The 23,058-nt window shown below is 27.1% G+C and overlaps 3 protein-coding genes across 7 annotated transcripts; 1 reads left to right on the top strand and 2 right to left on the bottom strand.

The window, feature by feature from the left end:
• Positions 1–251: 251 nt before the first annotated feature.
• On the bottom strand, positions 252–5,959 carry LOC112594232 (gastrula zinc finger protein XlCGF26.1-like). Of its 2 annotated transcripts, XM_025338917.1 has the most exons (4): positions 5,424–5,959; positions 5,212–5,355; positions 3,333–3,697; positions 252–1,219 (listed from the first exon to the last, which is right to left on the bottom strand). In XM_025338917.1, the coding sequence occupies exons 1-4, from the start codon at positions 5,565–5,567 to the stop codon at positions 400–402; spliced, it is 1,473 nt and encodes a 490-aa protein (XP_025194702.1). In that variant the 5' UTR covers positions 5,568–5,959; the 3' UTR covers positions 252–399. The 2 variants fall into 2 exon arrangements, with proteins under 2 accessions (XP_025194702.1, XP_025194703.1); XM_025338918.1 differs by lacking the exons at positions 252–1,219; positions 3,333–3,697 and adding an exon at positions 3,936–5,030.
• Positions 5,960–6,471: 512 nt separating this feature from the next.
• Positions 6,472–7,051, top strand: LOC112594234 (succinate dehydrogenase assembly factor 4, mitochondrial-like). The gene is made up of 2 exons (XM_025338920.1): positions 6,472–6,762; positions 6,825–7,051. The coding sequence occupies exons 1-2, from the start codon at positions 6,615–6,617 to the stop codon at positions 6,992–6,994; spliced, it is 318 nt and encodes a 105-aa protein (XP_025194705.1). The 5' UTR covers positions 6,472–6,614; the 3' UTR covers positions 6,995–7,051.
• A 22-nt stretch (positions 7,052–7,073) lies between these two features.
• On the bottom strand, positions 7,074–20,013 carry LOC112594235 (protein polybromo-1). 4 transcript variants are annotated; one of them, XM_025338923.1, is made up of 31 exons: positions 19,787–20,012; positions 19,574–19,720; positions 18,010–18,129; positions 17,813–17,938; positions 17,334–17,456; positions 17,009–17,200; positions 16,484–16,743; positions 16,159–16,343; positions 15,969–16,081; positions 15,813–15,911; positions 15,575–15,640; positions 15,346–15,513; positions 15,106–15,273; positions 14,898–15,028; positions 14,293–14,817; positions 14,054–14,233; positions 12,431–12,599; positions 12,105–12,350; positions 11,868–12,044; positions 11,651–11,812; positions 11,423–11,583; positions 11,120–11,289; positions 10,889–11,061; positions 10,758–10,832; positions 10,414–10,695; positions 10,094–10,346; positions 9,867–10,020; positions 9,518–9,609; positions 7,684–7,749; positions 7,495–7,600; positions 7,074–7,431 (listed from the first exon to the last, which is right to left on the bottom strand). In XM_025338923.1, the coding sequence occupies exons 2-31, from the start codon at positions 19,676–19,678 to the stop codon at positions 7,212–7,214; spliced, it is 5,067 nt and encodes a 1,688-aa protein (XP_025194708.1). In that variant the 5' UTR covers positions 19,679–19,720; positions 19,787–20,012; the 3' UTR covers positions 7,074–7,211. The 4 variants fall into 4 exon arrangements, with proteins under 4 accessions (XP_025194708.1, XP_025194709.1, XP_025194707.1 ...); XM_025338924.1 differs by lacking the exon at positions 9,518–9,609 and adding an exon at positions 7,887–7,963 and having other exon boundaries at positions 19,568–19,720; XM_025338921.1 differs by having other exon boundaries at positions 7,212–7,431; positions 19,568–19,720; positions 19,787–20,013.
• Positions 20,014–23,058: the final 3,045 nt, after the last annotated feature.

Here is a 23,058-nt window from a genome sequence, read left to right on the forward strand (position 1 = left end):
ACTAAATCATAGCTAAATAAAAAGTTGAAAACAATATTATATAGTTATTACCTATAATCGCCGCAAATTTGATTAAACTACAAACGTCGAATTAATATTATACATATACATATAGATATATATATATATTATACTGCATATACTTATATATATAATATATATATTATGTAAATGTGTACTTGTAAAAGAATAAATTGTAAATTATATTGTATAGTTTTACGTGTTAACTATATTATTAAATATATATACACCGAAATAACATTATTATCGTTATATGTATAAATGCTTGTAAAAATAAAATTACCTATCCTATAATATTGTGTGCACGAGTAATCGCATAAGACACGAACGACAAAAATCGTCGTTTTACAACCGCTGCGCCTCGACGAACGCGTAACGTCACGTGGACTCCAGCTCGGCGGCGGCCACCGGTTGGGTCTTGAACGTGAACACTTGGACCTCGTCCGAGCCGCAGGCCGACGAGTCCATGTCGTGACAGCCCTTCATGTGCTCCGTCAGGTTGGACTTGGTCCGGAAACACTTGCCGCACACGGAACACTCGAACGGCTTTTCGCGGGTATGCACCCGCTCGTGGTTCAACAGCGCCGTGTACGTCCGGAACGGTTTCGAACAGTACGTGCACTGGAACCGCTGGTCGCCGCCACCGCCACCCGCACCGGCGTCGCGGTCGGTCATCTTCGCGTCGCTCTTGATCAGCCACAGGCTGTTGTTGTGCACGCGCTTGTGCTCCAGCAGATTTCCCTTGGTCCGGAACGGCTTGGCGCACAGCTCGCACGTGAACGGTTTTTCCCTGGTGTGCACCCGCTTGTGGTTCTCCAGCGTGGCCACCGACCGGAACTGCTTGCCGCAGTACGGGCATTGCCGATCCGCGGCTTCTGAACAGTTGTTGCTTATGTGCGCGGACAGTTGCGATTTCGACGTGAAATGTTTGTTGCATTGTTCGCAAGTGAACGTCGTCGTCACCGCGGACGCCACTGCCGCCGGTGCGATTGTCGCCGCGACCGTCTGCGCCACCTGTTCCGGTTGTTCCCGCTGATCGTCGTGCACGCGCTCGTGTGCGGACAACTCGTCCAGCGACACGAACACTTTGGAACACTGGCCGCACGTCAGAATATCTTCGGACGTGACCGTCACTCGGGTTATGGACGGGATGTCCCTACTCGACGTCTTCATCCAACGCAGTTCCGGATTGTGAACTCTACGTGAAATAAGAAATATTTATTTTAATTATAGACGTCTTAGATACACCTGTCTAGAGTACACCTATGTCTACGTCATAACATAATAAATATGAGTACAAATATTATAATTTGTTATTCACTCTGGTAGTCGTCTAGTATTGAACTGTAGGAGCGTCTCCAAACCAATTTAAAGGAATTGTGGGTGAAAATTCCAAGTATAAAACTAGTTTTTGTATATTATACTATATAGTTTTAAATTTTGTATTATAAAATATTTATTTATATATTCTGATGGTTATGCTTATGAATATTACAAATTTTAAAATGCTCATAACTTGTTTTAAAATTAAATGATATTATAAAAATGGATAATTATCAATGTTTAAAGTTTGATATGATGTGCAATAATCAGATAGAAACGATGCGACACATGCAAGTACGACAACGTTCTCTTAAGAGACTATACATTAAAAATATTAAGGATTTTAAAAATCTACAAGTTATGGATGTAGGGGACTGTCCCATTCACCATCATCTCTTAAAGACGTTTTTGGCGTCAAGCATATTACCTTTAGAACAATCAAACTCTAAATATGAGAAATAATTTTTGAAATATTTAAATATAATTAAACTGTTCAACTCTTATCTTGAACCCAATAAAAACTAAGGCTATCATAATTTAAAAGGCTTTTTGCAAACGACATTAATGTATTTGTACGTATAAATTCTAAACAAAATACAAATCTTCTACAGTTAAACCGCAGTAGTTTGAAGTTAACAATTTGAGAAAATCTGTGGGACACGTGTCTTTTCCTAAATATTTCTAAGTGTCACACAAAGACTTTTTCCTGACCGTTAAATACAATTCGTCCCAAATTTATTGAATACACAAGGTGTTTCTATATCAACTGAAACATTTGTGTGAAGACCTTAGTTTCTACCTTACTCTTTAATTGTGCCATCGTAAACACTTGCAAGCTCTATATAGGTTACCTATAAAGCATTGACAGTTAAAAACATATCATTTTTAACGAATTTAAACTTTATGATCTTTTAAGTCTCTAATATTCTCTATCCAGACCCCGTTTCTTAAATATAACATAGCTGCGTCTTTAGGCTTCTGTACTATGCTATAATGAGCCCCATTAGTGCTTTTATTTAAGGGACAATAATTACGAAATTTCTAATCTGCCACCCAGGAACTGTAAATTTTAAATAATTATTAATGCGAGTGAAATTCAATGCCGGTACGGGTGCCGACAAATTCCGCTCTTAAACATATATACGAATGTCAATAACTTAACAATATAAAATTTAAAAAATATATATAATGTAAAATTCACTATAGTTAGTGTTAACTAGTTTAAAGCAACTTCTTATTGTTTCGACAAAATTAAAGTTGTTAATGTTGCATAATTATAATTCATAATTTTGAAAAAAATATATTTATAGAGCTTACAGAATACTTCATTTTTTTTATTTTTTATTTAATTACAATTATGATTTGATGTTTTCAAATTTTTAGTTACAGTCTAAAATTAAATAAAAATATATTTTTTCAGCGTTGTGTACCATTTATAAACCTTTTTCTACTGAATTAAAATTTGTTTTTATTATTCAAATCAAACAAAATAAATAATTTTCAATTAGATCATAACGTTATTTTTTTTTTAATTAAAAGTAACAGCAGTAAGTAACTATAGTAAAACCCTAAAGTGAGTTCAATGCAAATCCTGTTTACTCAAAACTATATTTACCAATACATACCTAATCACTACAATATAATATATAAAATAGTCTCTATAATATTATGTTCATATTTAAAATATTAAACAAGCATTTAACTAGAAATCACAAATCATATTGTCATAATAATATATTAATGTATATTAATATTTAAAACTGGTATATTATTTTTCAAATCTAATGTTATAATTTTATAACGATTAATTTAGTATACATAACATATCTTACTCTATTAGTATTTTACCCCTAATATCTATTAGATACATAATCATGTACATCATAAAAAATTGCTTAGAATTTACATCCTACTCTACCCCTAACCATCTCATAAGTAGATTTGTCCGTTTATATATTTATATAATATATAATAGAAGTGCAACTAACCGGTAATGTTCATTTAAATTGGATTTAGTCTTGAAGAATTTTTCACATACACTGCACCCATAAGGACGCTCTCCTGTGTGAGAACGCATGTGGTTTGCAAGTGTATAAGCAGACAATAACTCTTTACCACAAATTGCACATTGATGATCACTGGTATTAGTTTCTAATGTTTCTTCTTCATTAACAGACATCTGCATTACCTCTTCTGTTTGAACAATACAATGAGATAACTCAATTTCATTTTCAACTATTTGCTTATTATCAATAGATTCTGGATCATCAATTAACTGTTCTTCATATTGATCTGGTTCCACTAATAATAAATCTTTACTATTAATTTCTTCCGAATCAATTACTATAGAATCCTAAAATGTATAAATAATTTATTAGATTAATATTAAAATATAATATAGGTACATTAAAAATTTAAAAATATTATTTTAATAAAGATTGATTTAAAAATTATATTTCCTTAGCTAGCTTAAATAAATAGTTACACTGCTAAATTCTATACCAGTTTTTATTAATAAATTTTGGAATAAAATACAAATACAAAACAGATGAAAAAAGTAACATTATAAAACATTATGTAATTTTAACAGCATATAAATTCAGAATCAGAATAAAATACAAATAATACAAAATAGAGATGAAAAGTAATATTTGGTAACATAAAAATTATATTATAGGAACAAACTTGTAGTGCAAAGAATTCAATAACTAAATAAATTAAGAAATTTAGTTTTTATTTTTATTTCTTGAGTGAATAGCTTGATGTCGACGTGCTTTTTGTTTGGACATGAATTTTTTCCCACAAAAATTACAAGCAAATGGTCTTTCTCCAGTATGGGCACGTTCATGAATTGTTTTATGAGCACTTTCAAAAAATCGTTTACCACAAAACGAACACAAAAAATTCCTAACATTGTCATGATATCTCATATGTCTATTATATTCAGCTCTGGTGTAAAATGTCATTGTACATTTTTCACATTGCACGTCTTTGGCTGCATTATGAGTCATTTCATGTCTATCACGACCATATGGTGTAACAAAAGCTCTTCCACAATATGAACAAACATAATTAAAGGTACCTTCATGTTTGTTTTCATGACGTACAAGTGTCAAGTATGATTTGAAACATTTTTCACAATGACGGCATTTTATTTTCTCCCCAGGTGCATGAGTCTTCATATGTATCCAAACTTGTTGAATAGTTGCAAATATTTCCTCACAAAAATGACACTGATAAGACAAAGAACCTATTTCTAATTTTTTTTCATAATTTCTTAAATGCGATAACATACCAGCCAATGTTTTGAAAACTTTTTGACATTTTTCACATAAAAAACCTCCTTCAATTTCTTTATAAGAATTTTTTACTTCTAAATTATCAATATTATTCACATTTTTGCACTTTTTGCATAAGTTTATTTCATCTTTTAATAATGAACTATCAAATTTACTATAGCTGTCTAAAACTCCATTACACAAATTGCATTTAATGTGGTCAGAAGAATGTGTTTTAGTATGTAAAGTAAGTTGTTTAGTTGTTTCAAAACATTCCCCACAATCTTCACACAAACAAAATTTATCATCAGTATTTTCTATACATAATTGGGAAATTATGCTTTCTTTCTTTTCCAATGAAGTACCGTCGTTCCAGATGTCCACTACTTCTACAATTTCGATATTATCCTGGAACATACATGTATATCAACATTCATTAAATAATAGACATAGTAAAACAAATTTCAATGAAAAACTGGAACGACGGTATGCAATTCTTCATTATAATTAAGTATAATTTATCAATATTTCATAATTGAATACATAATTTATTATATACTAAATGATATTATCTAAATAAAAGGTATACCTTGTGATCATTATCCAAAATCACAGCTTCATTTCGTAGCCATTCATCTGTAGCTTTACATCGTACTCGAAATTCAACAAATGAATTAACTTGTTCGATGCATATTTTACATATAGAATTAGGTAAAGAATCCTCAACATTAAACTATAAAATTAGAATCATTTTAACACAATTTCTAACATAAGTTCAAATACAAGACAATATTAACTTACATGAAGATTTGTAACTTCTTGAATATTTTCCAATAGAGTTTCTTCAAAGAACAAATTTTGCAATGTTTGTTCATTGCGTAAACACAGTCGACATAGATCATTCCAATTTTCAATATAAATAACACCCTGGTTTTCTTGATCCATTTGTAAAAATTATTATTAAAATTATTATGAACAAGAAGATAACAATTATCTAGTAAAGAGTAGAAACCGATTGGTAACAAATAAAAACTACACAGTTTTTAACGTCACTTATTAAATATTAAATGTTAAAAAAAGAGGGTGATTGAACACTTGGCCAAAAAATTTTATAATTAAACTACTGACATCACAAAAACAGCGTATAAGAAAATATATATAAAATATCTTTCGTAGTTTCAATCATAGGTATAATAGTCTATTACAACTTTTCTGTCTAATACAAATGTCAAATATTAAATATTCAAATCCCGAATGCTTCACTTCACGGTTTACGCACTCTGGTAATTCGATCCTAACTTCTTAAGTTGAAGTAGTTGAACAGTACTCCACCAAATCCACCATGATAACATTGATAACATAAACTATGATTTCAGGAAAAATAAAATTCAGCCGCTGTGATTGGTTTAACTTTATGGTTAGTAGTCGGTATACCACTATTTAACCACAGTACATTCTATATCAGTAAAATCAAGATTTTAAATCCATTTTCGAAAACGCTATCCCATTAGAATTAGAAATTAAATATGCTAATATTACGCTGTTTATTGATTATTGACTATTAAAGTATTAAACATTGCAAACATCAGGAAGTGATTTTTTTAGTTTTAAATTCTAATACCCAAAATCATGGTTAAGCGAAAATGACATAGTAACCATGGGTTATCGTGAAGTTTAACTATAACCTTGGTTGCTAGCACTAATATATAATTTAAATACATCTGTTTATGTTAAAATCTTATACCGCGGTAGATTATTCTGTGGCGGTAGAGACTTGTGAATTTTAATCAGTAATCCATTGATGATAAAGAAATACCATAGATTTAAATAGTAACTCTAATAATTATCAATTAGTGTTAACTCTATGATATTATTATATTAACTATAATTAACTATAATAAGCTCAACCTTAATAAAAACTATCAACCAGCAGGAAGCAATACTATTTTGTTAACAAAATAGCAACATTAAAACATTTCTTCATTATAATCAATGTTAATGTATTCAATGAATGTATTCCGACTAACATCTACAATACGCTTGCCAATTAAACAATGTTCGATACAGTTAACTAAATATAAATCCACAGATTCCAAAAAAGAGGATTTAAAAGAAAAAATTAGAATGAAAACACCAATCGGTAATGTAAAATAATGATTTAGCTTAGGTATAAGTAATAACTTTTAGTTATGATTATTAAAGGAAAATTAGATGAAATTGAAGCTGGTAAACATCCATTTCAAGAAAAAGAGCCTTTGAAAGAATGGCCTGAAGGCCGTAATCCCACAACTGGAGAAAAAAATGGCCCAAAAGGACCCGAACCAACTAGATATGGTGATTGGGAGAGAAAAGGAAGAGTGACAGATTTTTAAATTCAACACATATTTATAATATAAATCATTTGTTTATAATTAAATATCTATAGTAGGTAAATTGTAAATTATATTTTTAAGATAATAGTAAAAAAAAAACTAATGCATTTTGTTTCTTGATGAATAATTAATGTTAATGACAAAAAAAAAACCTTCTAATGCTAAGTGAGTTTGACAAAACAGTATCTGTTTTCAAAATTATAAAAAAATCAGTAACTTATTCGTCTGTTTTTGAGAGACCCATGGCGTCTTTCATCATAAAATTTCTTAATGCCCATAAAGCGTTTAAAACATTTCCGTGATTACCAATTCCTTTTCCCAACCATTGTATAGCTGGAAGTGAATTTGGATCATCTGGTCCTTTGGTATTTTCTTGTGTAGCAATCAATTGACGTTCCCAATTGGACTTGCTTTCCAGATTTAAGCTCTCAATATATCTGAAAAATATTAAAAATCTGTAAATACCAATTACAAATTAAGATTATTATAATTTTAATTACTTGATATAAGCTTCAGAATGAAATACTCTCGTAGGTCTTGGTGGCACAGTTACAAATAATGGTTCAGGATGTTTACTAATAGTAATGCTATTATTACTTGCCGAACCTAAATTAATGTTAATATCATTAAAATAATACTATATTTAGGATTTATATTGTTTATTATAAACATATTATAAGTATAAATACCATTTTGAGACATGGGAGATGGAGTATTCCTATTTATCTGATTTAAAACATTGACAGCTCCTCCAACTACATAAAAAAAAATTGAATTATTTTATTAATTAAATAAACGGTTATTTTTCCTAGTGATTACATACCTTTTTCTTGTTAAAAAACTCACTATTTCAAAAAAGCTTGTAAATATTTATTTCAGAGCAAAAACTTACCAGGTTGATTTGCAAATTGTTGAGGTATTGGTTGAGCCATTTGTTCTTTTTTCAATCGTGTTGACAGAACAACATTTCTATAAAGCGGTTTAAATTCAACTTAAGCAACACACAACATGCTAATACAAGTAAATTTGTTTAATACGCAACATTAATAATTCTAGTCACTTGAAGAGCTTTAAGATAGAAAAAAAAATGTAAATAGGTTATCATTTAAACTAGTTAAAAATATTTATTTATAAAAATCTATTGTAGATTATAAATGTGCTATTAAACAAATTACCATGAACATATGAAAGATAATGCTACATTATAATATATACATTACAGCTCTTAAAATGAATTGAGATGACCATGCACTCAGTGTTAATTTTTTGAGCCAGGCAAAACCATAAATATTTATTAAAATTGGCTTAACTTTAACTACATTTATGATTTGATATAAATCAAACTTAAATTTAAATAAATTTTATGAATTTTTATTTTTTTATTTATTTGTAGTGAATTAAAAATTTAATCATTCTAAACTTTTTAGAATGATGGGAATTTAATGTATTTTTATGAGTGAAATTATGGAAGTAAAATAAATCAAACTTGATATTACTAGACAGTAACCAGCCATAAAAATTAAAAAAAAAAATTTGCAAATTGATAAATAGTGAATTAAAAGTATCAAAACTAAAATTAAAATAAAAAAAATATGTCAAATTTTTGGAGAAAACTCTTGGTTTTTATAGTAAATAATGAGCAAGGAATAAAAAAACGTTATAAATAATAATATAATTTCAGTTAGTCTGTCATTATTATTGTGATTCAAAGTAATATCGATTATCACTTTTATCATGAATATAGTGTACACCTAATATACTATATGAACATCAAAGATTTATACATCAGCAAATTTAAAGGACTTTTAAGAGAAACAGTTCATTGCTGGTGCAAAAAAAAATAAATAAAAATTGTTCAGAAAAAATATCTAACCTAACCTTATATTACAATACTAACGACAAAATTAATTATTTAAAAAATATCGCTTATAACTTAAAACTACAAATGTAATATTATAATTTTGTAAATTTTTTTATATACTTTTATATTTATAATAATATTTTATTGATATTTTTGATTTTGTAATAAAGTAACCTTTTCTTTTATTTCTTTCACTATTTTGATTTCACTTTTTTTTTCGATAATATGGCTTATAATTGGGTAGGACTACATTAATAAAATTATATTTATGATGAGCCTGGACTTAAAAATTTAAGCTTGTGTAGAGCTATAATATACATAAAAAAAAAAAAAGATAAGAATTCATCACTAATTTTTCTAACTAACAAATAAAATACTAATGCAAACTGCTAAATAAAATAAAATGTAATATCAGCAATTTAAAATAGACAATGTTTATACTTTTTCCTATTTAAAAATGAAGATACTAGTTTTTAAAATATATTGTAGTAAAAATTATGAATGTATTCAAGTAATTAAACAAGTACTAACAACAATTCTAAAAATAAAAAACCAAGGAAACATACAACAAAACATTTTAAGGAACTATTTATTTTTTTTTAATAAAAATTTTAATGGCCATGCTAAATTAAACATAAACTATATTTCGAAAAAAAACAGACCATTAGAATTTTCAACTGGAGGTGGAGATACAGATGCCACAGATAAAACAGAAGTTGTAGTAATGACAGAGCGAGTGCTCGACATTAAATTTCTGAAATTAAAGTATGATTGTTGAAAGTTAGAAATAAATATAGTACCTAAGATATTAAATTCAATTGATTCGATTTAAAAAAATATTTATAATGGAAATTATTATCTAATTAAATATTATACTTTGAACATAAATAAGTCCATTAATTAATCTAATATTCTCAAAAATAATTGCTAATTTATCTTGATGGATACCATGTTATACATAAGTAATATTATTAAATCTCCTTCAGAACATAAAACATAAATTGTATTTACTTGTTGCGTTCTGATAATGGTACTGGTTTCCCGGGATTTTTAAGTATATGCACTTCTTTTACATGTCTAACTAGGCGATGTAAACTTGGAAATGGAGCAATACCAGTCTTTTTAACTCTAAGACATCCTCTCCACTGACATTGAAATTCAATTTCTTGTAAAATTAAAGAATAGCAAAACAAAAAATTGATTAATATTTAAATTATTTTATGAAAGAAAATACATACCACTGGGAGGAATAGCCGCAAAAAATGTCTGCACATGTCCATATTGATCAGCTACAGCATGATCTAAACAATCTGATTGATCTTCAAATTGCCAATCACAATTGTCCCAACCACATTCCCAAATTAGATCAGAACCTTCTGGGGGAGCTAGAGCTTGGTGTGTCTGTTGACGCCATTGTGGATAATTCTCTTCATTTAATCTATTTGCACGTTCTTCATATGCCATTTTTTCTGTCTGTGATAAATTACGCCACTGTAATATCAAGGTATTAAGAGTTTAGTAAATGATTTAACTGTGATATTTTTTAAATATAATTTACTTCATTGCCGACAATACGACTAACTTCGCCAAAACTACGATCTGGATTATTTTGTACAATAGCTTTACGAACATCACTTGTATATAATATATAACCAGTGACAAGTTTTTTATGATTAGGGTTCTTTTTTCTAGATGATGATGGAGTAGACATGATTATTGAAGTATTCAATGTACGTTCACCCAAGTCAGAAGAGCTGACAGATGGTGGACCACCATCCATTGAATCTTCTGTCATTGTATCAGCTGGTTCTAGTTTTGGCATAGCTGGAGAATTAACATTCTGTAATCAGAATAAAGATGAAGTATAAAAAATACAAAAATAAATCATTATATTAATCTTACAGATACAGAATCATAGTGTTGGTTGTACACAGTTTTAACATCACTTGATTGAGTGTTGTTTTCAGTAGCTCCAACCTAAAAAATAAATATTTTTAATAAAACTAAATAATATTTTCAATAAGGTTACTTACTTTTACTGGATGAATAAGTCTCCTAAAGAAATAAAACTCGTCTTGATTTACAGCTGGAGAATGAGTATATTTTTTTAAACCGTCTTTTGGTAATTCTTTTATTTGTTTAGTAGATTCATCATAAATTGATTCACAAAGATAAACATCATCTTCAGCTATTTCTGCTGGACGACCTATAAAATAAATATAAAAATAAAAAATGCAATTTAAGAAATTATTTATTACATTTACATGATATATATTCAGCATGTTCTAACACAGAACATTTTCCTGTGATTTTTGATATTAATACAGTTTCTTCATTATTTGTTAACAGGACTTCTTGTTTAAAGAATTGTCTACCAGAAAAATTTGGAAGGTTCATGGGAGTTAGTAGTACTGCACCAAAAACAAATGCTCCTCTAAAAATTAAAAACATATGAATAAATTTATTTTATAATTGATTTAGTTAATTTATGATAAAGGATTTCTAGCACTAACATGTAGGCTTTTAAAAGGTATAATTAAACCTCTATACATTAAATATTTACTTACTGCTTATTAACCCAAATTTTATCAACCTGAACTATCTGATTTTGATCATTTTTTACATAAACGAAATCGCCTGGTTTGAGTAAACCTACATGAGTATTATATTGTTCATAATAAACATTTCCATCATCAATAATCCCAGGAGGATTTTGAATTATTATATTCTGTTTAATAAAACAAAATTATGTTAACAACAATTTATGTGACTTTATATAAAGCAAAAATACTAACTGGTTTTTCTTTTTCAATTATTTTTTCATGTTCTTCAAGTTCTGCAATTTCTTCTTTATGTTTTTCTACACGGTCACGGAATACAGACATGACCCGTTTAGGATCCAAAGGTTCATCTCTTTCAACTAATTTCCATGGGGCTGTTAAGCTTAAAGCCCAATTCTAAAATATTCATGTAATTTACTTACTTAATTTTTACAATACAAGCAGTACTTACCTTGATTTTTTTGAAATTTCTACATCTAGATGAGTATCTAGATTCACACACATATACATCTTTTTCATCAAATCCTTTAGGTTGATAGCGGAAATAATCTTTAACACTTACAACAGCACACCGACCTTTAATTCGACTAACTGGTATTGTAATATTTAAATCAGTCTTAAAAACCTCCTAAAAATAAATCAAACATAGTAAAAATTCTAATTTTGGATTAAAATAAAAACCACAAACCTTTTCTAAAAATTTTCGAGTTGATAAATGATAAGTTTCACTTGGTCTATAAAAATGATTTCCATACAACATTTGTTGTGATTCTTGATTAGTCCATAATCGTTGAATATTTAATATCATCAATTCTTGACCACGTTCTTGGGGTTCCGCATAAACAAAATCACCAACTCTATAAACTAAATGATTAACACAAACTGAATCATCTGCAGTTCCAGCAATATGAGGAGGTGTATTCTCTTCTTGCTCCTTAAACATAAGAATTTGAATAAAATTTAAAAAAACAAAATCAAATTTTTCAATACTAAAAAGAAAATAAAAATATATACTTCTAAGGCACTATCTTCTGTTTTAATTTCGTCCTCTTCTGGATTACCACTAATAGATTCTTCTGCCATTTTTCTTTCTCTCATATCATTTACTGATAATGATAAATCCAATAGCGAATAATTTAAAGCAGGTGAATTTAACAAATCTCCATTACGACATACTTCATCTCTATAATTAATAACATACTCATATACTCAACATTATTTTTTTAATATTTATTATTATTAAAACAATCTAAGAATCAAGATGCAGCATTATACGGTTTTAATAATATAGTATAAGATTAATATTCTCAAACTTATAGATTTCTGAGTAAGATAATTACAAAATAAGAAAGAGGAATTCAAATTTGTAAGACTATGTGTCAAGCTATGGTTTTATTATATTTTTAATAATTAGTGCAACAAAAAGGAATTAATTTGAAGAATAGGCTTTAAGGAAATTTTTTAATTTATGTATAGAAAAAAACAAATTAATCATATCATAGAGAAGTTTAATAAAAAATAAATCTGTCATTAAGTCATAGTCCTGGGGCAGATTGTGAATGATGATTTTGAATACTGTAAACAAAAGAAATTTTTACTAGATACACTTCATTTTCTAATAATTATCAAGAATATATGAGTTAGTGAAATAAGGCCATATTTGACTTTGATCCTGATTAGCAATGAAATTTAAACTCCAGAAAAACCACTTGGTAGTGCTAATCAAATGATAGAATAAGTAAATCTCTAGACAAGGTCTATTTGAGATGTTTTTGAGAATTATCTGAGATTTTATAGAAGAATATAGACTATCCACTTAATAAGTGAATTCAATAAAAATTAAACAAAAGGTAGTATAATCTGGTTAATTGAAAAAATAGTGACTTTTTTAAGTCATTGTAAAAATAATAATTTTTGATGAATTGCGGGAGCCGAAAAAATTTGAAAAGGACAAATTTATTACACGTGAGACTAACAGTTGACCTAAATGTCTATCAAAGCCCACTTTCCATTTTCAACAAACTAAATTAATAATAACACTTTAAAAATTAAGTTTATTAAAAATGGATATTTTAGATTGTAAGAGTAGTAGATAGATTTTATTCTGAAATTGACTGATTACCTAATTTTTTTTAAGTGCTGAACTAAAGTAAGTTAAACGTCTATCAAATATCAAACCCAAGTATTTTACTGTCAGATAGTTAGGATCAATTTATTAAAATATATGATCTAAATGAAATGGTCTAAACAAACCATAATAGTAAAAACTATATTATTTATTTATTATATCCTAGTCTTAACTGCTTGAGTCAGAGGTTTACATTTTTGGCTCACAGCACCTTAAACTATTTATTTAAATTCAGAGGCAATCTATAATGGTATGCCATGTATTTATAGTATATAACTACACTAAACTGTCTTTAGCTAGATATGACCAAACATTCTATATACTATTTAATGCATTAAACACACACACTATAACTTTCATAAATTATTTTTTTTTAAACTGTGAAACATATCTATGATTTCTTAATATTTGAAATAATTTCATGACACTCCTAATTCAAGTTTGCAGGAGTTTAGGTTAGGAACCTTTGACAAAGTAACACATATAAAAAAAAAAAATGAACGACAAACCTTTGTCTAATGAAATATGATTGTAATTCAATTGAATCTTCAAATACTTGTGAATCTGTCCGCGAAAGTTGGCGGGCTCGTTCCAAACAAGCAAATAAATCCTCTTGGAAAGTATCTAATCGCTTATACTGATTACCATCTAATCTCCGTTTAATCAGATCTAGAGATAAGCCTCTCACCCTAAATAAATTATTTAAATTGAATTATTTAAATACAATCAAAATTATAATTATATTTACTTGTTGCCATCAATATCATCATGTTCAGGAAGTTCTGCCATAGAATCAGAAAAACATCGACCTTCCTCATCTTGGTGATTATAAACACTAGCAAATAATGAAGTCAACAATTCTTGTACTGCACTTTGCACATCAGGTGTACTATCTTCATCTGCTCTTAGTTGTAATTTTGTTTGCAATGTAAGTCTTTGTAAAGTCAATGCATCCTTGTAAATTTGAGAATCTGGTTCATTATATTTACAAGCATTGTCAAACATTAACACAAAATCTGCAGCTAAGTCATCAAGACTTTCATATAAATTATTCTTCAACTTTTGGGATATTACTTCCAAATTAATTGGTTTTTTTATCACTTCATAATAATCTGGATATTCACTTTTAGAAGGTAGTTTCATAAAAATAATAGATAACAAACGACCTTTCTGATCTTTAAAATCTTTAATAGTGTTAAACAAAGTACGCATTTTTTGTAATGTTGCTTGAGGAAGTTGAGATTTTCGGAATTTCAACAATGAACTTGAAACACTATATTACATTACAATATTATTTTAATTGTATAAATATTTTAAAAATAAATTTGTTTTAAACAAATTAATATAACTTACATTTTATTAGGTTTGGTCAACACAGGTCCCAATTCTTTGGAACGGTCCAATAATACTTTTTCTAATGTATTTGCGTCCTCATAAATAAGTGATCCTTCTTCATTAAATTGACGACAATTATCAAACATTAACTAAAGCATGAAAAATATAAAAAAATTACAATATTTACAACTATGATAAAAATACAATATTTATTTCAAAAAATTACTTTAAAGTCTTGTAATATTTCATCTTCACTTTTGTATTTTTCTTGTTTTATCTTTTCTTCAATTGTCAGCATATCAATTGGTTCAGCTATAACTTTGTAATAGTCAGGATAGAGCTTTTTAGATGGTCTTTCCATAAACATTAACATAGGTACACGGCCATGCTCAGTCTATTAAATAAATATAAATCATATTTAAGTCAAGCAATATAATGTTTTTTAAATACTGAATATCACTCTTACTGTATAATCCATAAGACACTTGCACAAAGCATATAAACGTCTCTTAAGAGGAATATTATTCAAGTATTTTCCACGGGTAAGACATCGTGGTGATCGAGCAAACTTCTTAGAAGTTCGAGATGTTGACTGTAAATCATCATCAGCAGAATCATCTTCACTATCAGAATACTGGAAGAATAAAGTTACATAGATTTTTTTTATATATAACACATACTATGATAGTACATACTTGATGTCCTAAATCTAACAATTCTTGAGCCTTAGTCTGCATAACCTTTTGTAATTTTACAGCATCCTGAACATGAAAAAAACAATTTATAGAAATAATAAATATAAAAAATATTTTTCTTTAAATAGTATAAATAATTTTTTATACAAATGAATAAAAAAGAAACATATATTTAATGAAATTTTTAATTCTTTTAATTCTTTAAAAATACTCATTATTATATTTATAATAATTATACCTTGTACTGTTTTGTGTCTGGGGTGAAATATTTTTTTGCATTTTCTAACATCACATTCATATCTCCAGCCACTTCACTTACTGTACCATAGTCACCATTCTAAACATAGAATATAATTGATATGAGGCAAATTAGATTTTTTTTATAACTACTTACCTTTAATTTTTTGCCAATTTGCATTAATGAAAGTGGATTTCTAATTTCATGATAGTAATTAGGATAGTACCGTTTGGATGGTAATTTCCAGAATGAATCGCTTAGTAAATTACCTAATTTAATTATTTCAAGTTAATGTTTCATTAGTAACAATAACACATATTTAAAATTTAAATATTAAATTTGTTACCTTGTAATCCAGTAGCAGAACGAACAGCATTATATAATTGCCACCTAGGATTATCTGGGCCATCAGCATTACTTTGGCTATCAGTCACAGTATCTTCATCCAAGTCTGAATCTTCCTCATCTTCAGACTGTAAAGCAGCGGTTACAGCAGACATTGATGTTTGACTACCTCTCATACGTTTGGCCCTTTAATATTAATATAAATTGTTATTAAAAAAAAAAAAAAAAAAAAATGAATGTAATGAATATAATGCAAAAAACATATTATGTAGCAAATAATAATTCAATCAACTATAAATACACAGTTATTAAATAAAATAATTTACCTTATTCTTTCACTACTTTTGCTTGGTGCATATTTTCCATGATCTACTTCTATCTTTTTACTAGTAATAACTTTTTTTAAAGTTTTAGCATCTTTATATATTTGTGAACCAGGTTCATTAAATAAACATGCATTTTTAGTCATCATCAACAATTCTCGTTCCATTTCAGCTAAATTTGCATATTTTCCATCTTGTATCTTACGAGCAATAGATCGCAAATCAATTGGAGTTTCAATTACTTCATAATAATTTGGATAACGCTAAATATAAAGAAGGAAAAAAATTTAAACTTAAATTGAATAGTAAAAAATTAAGTTTAAAGCTAGACTGATAAAATTATTTATAAATAAAAAGAAAAAAGTTAAGTAAATATTAAAAATATAGACTTGTTTATCTTAGGATGAGATAGTAATTACTAGAAAAACTGAATAAAAACTTAATGATCCATAGTTAGCTACATTAATAGTTAACCACACTATTTAAACTTAAATAAATAATTTTTCAAAATAAATAAAATATAATTACTTTTTTAGAAGGCAAGAGTTGAAAAGCTGCTGATAATAAACGATTCTCATTATCTGTAGCAGACATAACAGCAGTAAATAAATCTTCACACATAGCTAATTCATCATCTCCACCTACAACTGATGAATTACTCTCTTCTTCGTCAGTTTGTTCAGATTTTGACATCGAAGCAGCTGATCCACCTCTCTTCCCCTAATAATAAAATTTAAATTAATTTTATACAAATATTTAAACCATCTAAATACACTTCTTTCACTACTTGATTTGTTTATGGTAAAAACCAACAATTTCAACACATTAGACAAAAAATTAATAATTAACTTACCAGTTTTCCTACACGAATAACAAGTTTTTCTTTAGGTGTTCCTTCTCTTTCTAAAATATTATTTTTGGTCGCTAAAAATACATCCCACAACTCTACTGCATCTTTATATTCTTGAGAATTTTTCTGAAAATATTATATTAACATTTAACATATTAAGTTTATATTGAAATACAAATGATTTATACTTGATTAAGATTATTTTTTTATTTATTTAATTAAATGAACCCCCAACAGCATAAAATACTTGGCAAATCTAGTAAACACTATTCATTTTTTGAATCAATTCTTATAATGATTTAAAACAATTATTTAAAATAATAAAAATATACATAAAATATTTAATGTTATCCAAAGCATTGCATATTTAATTCTGTTTTCATCAAACAATACTTTGTTTAAAATAAATAAACTATGTGAATCAATGAAAAAAATTTAAATGTAATATATATGCCATTATCACCTAAAATATTTATAATTACCTTATAAAACGACTTGGCATTATTTGTAAGAAGTTCCAAATCAGCTTGTAAATCGTCAACATCATCATATTCATCTGTTTTAATTTTCTGTTGAATCTTTATCAAATCTATTGGATTAGAAACAACCTGTAAAATTGATACAAAAAAAAAATATAAACTTATATTATTCTTGATAATAAAAACAATTAATTATTTACATCATAATATGTTGGTTCTTGTCTTCTTTTTGGTGCTCTAATAAAACTATCACATAATAGCATACCATCTTCCTTTTTAAAGTTTCTTATTGTATCATAAACTGATTGAACTATGTCCACCTACAACACAACCACATCGATTGAATGTGTTACTAATTACAACTTTCTACAATTTTTAAATTATGAAAAAAATTAGATATAAAACGATTGTATTTAAAAATTATTAAATTTAAACACAAGAGTTATAAAAATTGTTGTTTTAATAAATTAGATCTTTTAATTAGTATTATAAGAGACAAGATGTGTTTTAATTAAAAATTTAATAATTTGATAACGCTTTGCTCAATTTAAATCAGTGGTTCCCAACCTGGGAGCGTATACACATCGCTGGGGAGGCGCAAGCAGTCATCACAAAGTAAAATTTTTATTTATCAAATTTTATTATATTTAAAATTCCACTATAATACTATATTATTTACAATTATTTATATTTTATAATTACTATCATCAGTAAAAAAGTAGTCTTTCCGAATATTATATAATTTATTTATAAAATTTAAAGTAAACAAAAAAATTATAATTTTTTTTCAATTTATAAGTGGGGGGAGGCAAGATTTTTGAAAATCTACAAAGGAGGCGTAGAATAAATAAGGTTGGTAACCAATGATTTAAATAGACCATACAATTTTTACTTAGTACATATTATTGTTTCTTTTACAAAATAATAAATAGTTACTTATTACTTTTTAGAGTATTTACAAAAAACTCAGCTATATAAAAAGTATTTAGTTTAATAAAAATTTCTAGTTAAAAGCAAGTTTATAAATCATTATTAGAGCTTTTTATGCAGTAAAAAGTATCAAAATATACAATAAAATTTACAGTATTAATCATAAAAATATGCTATAAATATGCAAGAAATTTTTTTTTATTTATTTAAAAATTATAAACCTAACAACTTTTAATAATAAATTTCTTAAATACTTAATGAAAAATTTTTACTGTAATATGCAATACATTTCAAATTTTGTAAAAATATACAAAAACATACATTAACCATTACATATGCAGAAATATGTAAAAAATGTCACCATTAGATTCAAATTATTACGATTCATGAAGATAATGACAAAAATCTAAATAAGTGAAAAGGGAAAAAATATGCTATTGCATAGAAATCTACATTCTAATCATTATGTATCAACTAACAAGTATTTTTAATGATTATTATAATTAATTTATATTGATGATGTGATATGAAATACTTAAATAGTCTAATTGTTATCATAATTATTCATATACATGTGTCCTTAACAATACAAATAAAATATATGATATGAATAAGAAGCTGATTAAACACAATTGAGATCTCCATTTTTTTTCTATATTTTCATGACAGCTAAATCAAAAAACTATTAATTAATCTATTAACAAATATATTAGTAACCAACTGATTTTTAACATATAATTTTTTGATTCAATTAATGTCTGAAAATATATTATTATCTATTTTACATATACATATTTGTATGATATAAAATTTTCTATTCGAAATTACATATACCGGATCCACTCGTCTTTTCTTGCGTATGTGCTCAACTGGTGAACTTTCTACTTCGTCATCAGTTGCACGACTAGCAATTGATGACGCTCTCCTGCGTCGATTCATAATTTAAACAGTTTTCTACCGTAAATGTTAGAAAAATACGTCCTAGAATACACACATAAATTACATTCATAAATACTCCACAGTCCATGTATACCGGTTTGTACTTACCTTCGGTAAACCAAACTCACTTAGCGATACACCAAGTGTTGTAACCGGATATTATTATAATGAAAATAAATCAAGATAATCGAATAAAAATAAATAGTTTAAAAAACTAAGTAATGAAAAAAACTAAACACATATCGATTGTGAACTAAATAGTAAATAGTACATTAGTGAATAGTGGCTAGTGCGGCAGAATCGGCAGATGCAGCTTACAAAACCCAAGTATAAACACTAAAATAATAGTGATAACAATTTTTATTGATTATTTAATATTGTTTACAAAATAAGAGCCTACCATTGGTTATAAGTATGATTGTTGTTTCTTCTATGAATGTTTATAGGGGTCAGACAATTTTACCCACTAACAAGTTGTTCGAATATCATTTTGTTCATTGAAAAACGTTAACCGATTCTATTATAGGTTAACACATCTGACTTTTAAAGTCCTACTGAACCAATAATTAGGATCTTGAGAATTTTAGGATAAACCAAATCAGTTAGAATGAATTTTTTCTCAAAAAAATGTTAGTAAAATATATTTAATGTACCTACATAATATGTATGACATTAATATTATGTCATATCCACGGATTTATACTATAAAATATTTAATATACACGATTAGTGGTTACCTACATCAGTTCAATGCAACTAGTATGATGAAGATTAATGAATTACTTACTAATTTATTATAGTACTTTATTTTTATGTTATAATTATTATTATTATTATTATTATTATTATTATTACAACGGGTTATGGCTTATGACTTATGACGAAAACATGACATTTATTATGTATATACTAATAAATAGAGAAAGAATTTTTATGACTTAGGCATTTGTTTTCTTTAAATGCTATACAGTTCTAACCAATAACTAAATTTATTTCGTTTTATAACAATTTAAAATATGTAATTTTTATTTGCATTTTTTATGTTATAAACATTTTATTGTATTTTTTTTACAAATGTTACGTTAATTTTGTGTATTTTAACTCATATTTTTTTATTTTAAACTTTTTATAGTATGTGTTATATAAGTAATCACAATTACCTACTCTGATCTATTGATATTGAAAAAATAATATAATTAATTGTCAACTCAAATTCAAATATATTTATTTAATTTACTTCTTAAGACAATTTTTTACCTATTTTGTGTAATATAAAAAATAAATAAATTATAATTAATAATTATTATTTTAAAATTAATTTTTTTTCACTTACCTAAGTACATTTGTTTAGGGTTTCTAGGTCATTAAAACATTTTTGTGTATTCTTTTGGTTATTAAAAGCTCATCTCTACCTATAAAAATATCTACATAGCATAATATTATTAAGATTAATGTTTTAGTCAATAGTCAATACAGATTACAGACAACAGACTTATCACACAATGATGTAATAAGAATAACACATAAAAAAAATAAGAAATTGCTAAAAAAATTTTTGAAAACTGATTTTTAGTAAAAATTTCTGTTTTCTAATAAATTTGGTTAATAGGTTCAAACTAGATTCGATCTGTAACCAGAAATTAGTTCAAATTACCCACAAATTGAAAATCGAAAAAATTTTTCAAATACATAATATGTCATATTTAGTAAACACGGTTATTACTTACTATGCCACCATGGTTGCATAATGTTTACACAAAAAAAATAAAATCATATTATATTATTGTAAGATTATTAAAACGCATTGTCGCTCTACACCTTCCCCCTTAACAATATAGTTATTTCTGATCTTCAAACTTCAAGTCAGCCCTTTAGATAAAGCCAGCAATTGCAATACCTTCCATTCCAAGTGCTGTCCATTATTTCTATTCATTCACATATCTCTATCCCAAAACCAGACTTATCACTTATCAGTTATCACCATCTCCTTCCTGTAAGGGCTCCCGTTATAAGACAAAAAGCACTCGCAAGTAATTAGCTACCTTTATGATAAGCCCCTCTCCCAGAGGTCCTTAGTTTTTCCCTTAAATCGATTTAATTCCCCTATAGTATATACTCTATACCGCATATTCATCCAAAAACGAAACTGGAATGGGACAACCTCCCATTTCTAATAATTTCTAAATATAAAACAATTCCAAAAAACATACCTCAACGGCTGTCGGTTTCAATCTCTTGATATCAACAGCACTGCAACAGTTAAATACAAGTTATGCACTGGCCACAACAACCTCATTCAAATCGAGACTTAATAATAGTTGTAATTGTACTCTACCCAACGGCCAACTATAACAGTTCATCTTGTTGATTTTCACTTCTGCTCAATTGTCCTTATCTCCTATTAATGCTCTTTCAGACAATAATCTATACATATAATAACCAAATACCTCGCTCACTAATTGCTGTATCTCAAAAACTACTCAACCTAAGAATTTGAAATTTGGATTAGTGGTTCCTCCAATACTTTTACCGGACAATAAGAAAAGATTTTAAAAAAATGTTGCATTTAAGTGGACTAATTTAATATTAATAATTTCAATTATTCTCCAATTAATACGTATTGTGCGGCATGGCGGCCATCCTCGAATGTTTCCAGCTACCTGTAACCAGTACCCATATAGGCCGTACGGCATGTAAATATAAATTATTCTGAGAAATTTATCGACTACAATACAGCCAAAGCCGGGTAATTCAGTTAACATATTTATGAAATAAACATGTTCTTAATGTGATACTGCAAATAGGTCTAAAAATTGAATAGTAAGAGCTTTACGCGTTCAATTTTCTTTAATCTTTGTCAATATTAAATTTTGTCTTTAATTTTTTACTGAAATTATCAAAATATAATAACTGTAAGTATCTCATTAATAAAAAAAACTTCTTATATTTATACATTCAAAGCTTCACTCAAAATTTAAAAATAAATATATAATAATATTTTAGATAGTTGGTAAGTTATAAATACAGACTAAATCATATGATTATACATTACACTCATTACAGCTCATTGTAAGTTAGCTTAATCAATGTCAATAATAAGAATTAAATTGTATATATTAATACTTCAATAAAGTTTCCACTATTAAATATTTAATAAGTAAAAATGTGTATTTATGACTAAATATATTAAGTATGGTACATTTTATTACAAATCATTAGAAATAAACCAATCACTTGTCTAAAATAATTTTTTAAGTCACAATATAATTATGTGTTCATTACATTATAATCTAAACCTTAATAATAAATACATTTTAATAATTCAAATGAATACAAACACCTTTCAATTATTGACAGCAATCTATAAGGGTACGAGTATA

The sequence above is a fragment of the Melanaphis sacchari genome, unplaced genomic scaffold (assembly GCF_002803265.2).
Source record: "Melanaphis sacchari strain LSU unplaced genomic scaffold, SCAv2.0 Contig221_pilon_pilon, whole genome shotgun sequence".
NCBI classification, from domain to species: Eukaryota; Metazoa; Arthropoda; class Insecta; order Hemiptera; family Aphididae; genus Melanaphis; species Melanaphis sacchari.

Coding starts and splice junctions, on each gene's coding strand:
- LOC112594232 (XM_025338917.1), bottom strand. CDS start 5,567: ATGGATCAAGAAAACCAGGGTGTTATTTATATTGAAAATTGGAATGAT. Junction 5,356..5,423: donor AAGAAGTTACAAATCTTCAT/GTAAGTTAATAT, acceptor CTAATTTTATAG/TTTAATGTTGAGGATTCTTT. Junction 3,698..5,211: donor TTTTGGATAATGATCACAAG/GTATACCTTTTA, acceptor TATACATTTTAG/GATTCTATAGTAATTGATTC.
- LOC112594234 (XM_025338920.1), top strand. CDS start 6,615: ATGTTAATGTATTCAATGAATGTATTCCGACTAACATCTACAATACGC. Junction 6,763..6,824: donor TAGAATGAAAACACCAATCG/GTAATGTAAAAT, acceptor TGATTATTAAAG/GAAAATTAGATGAAATTGAA.
- LOC112594235 (XM_025338922.1), bottom strand. CDS start 19,678: ATGAATCGACGCAGGAGAGCGTCATCAATTGCTAGTCGTGCAACTGAT. Junction 17,201..17,333: donor TTATTCGTGTAGGAAAACTG/GTAAGTTAATTA, acceptor TTTTATTATTAG/GGGAAGAGAGGTGGATCAGC. Junction 7,750..9,517: donor TCCAGTTGAAAATTCTAATG/GTCTGTTTTTTT, acceptor TTTTTTATGTAG/TTGGAGGAGCTGTCAATGTT.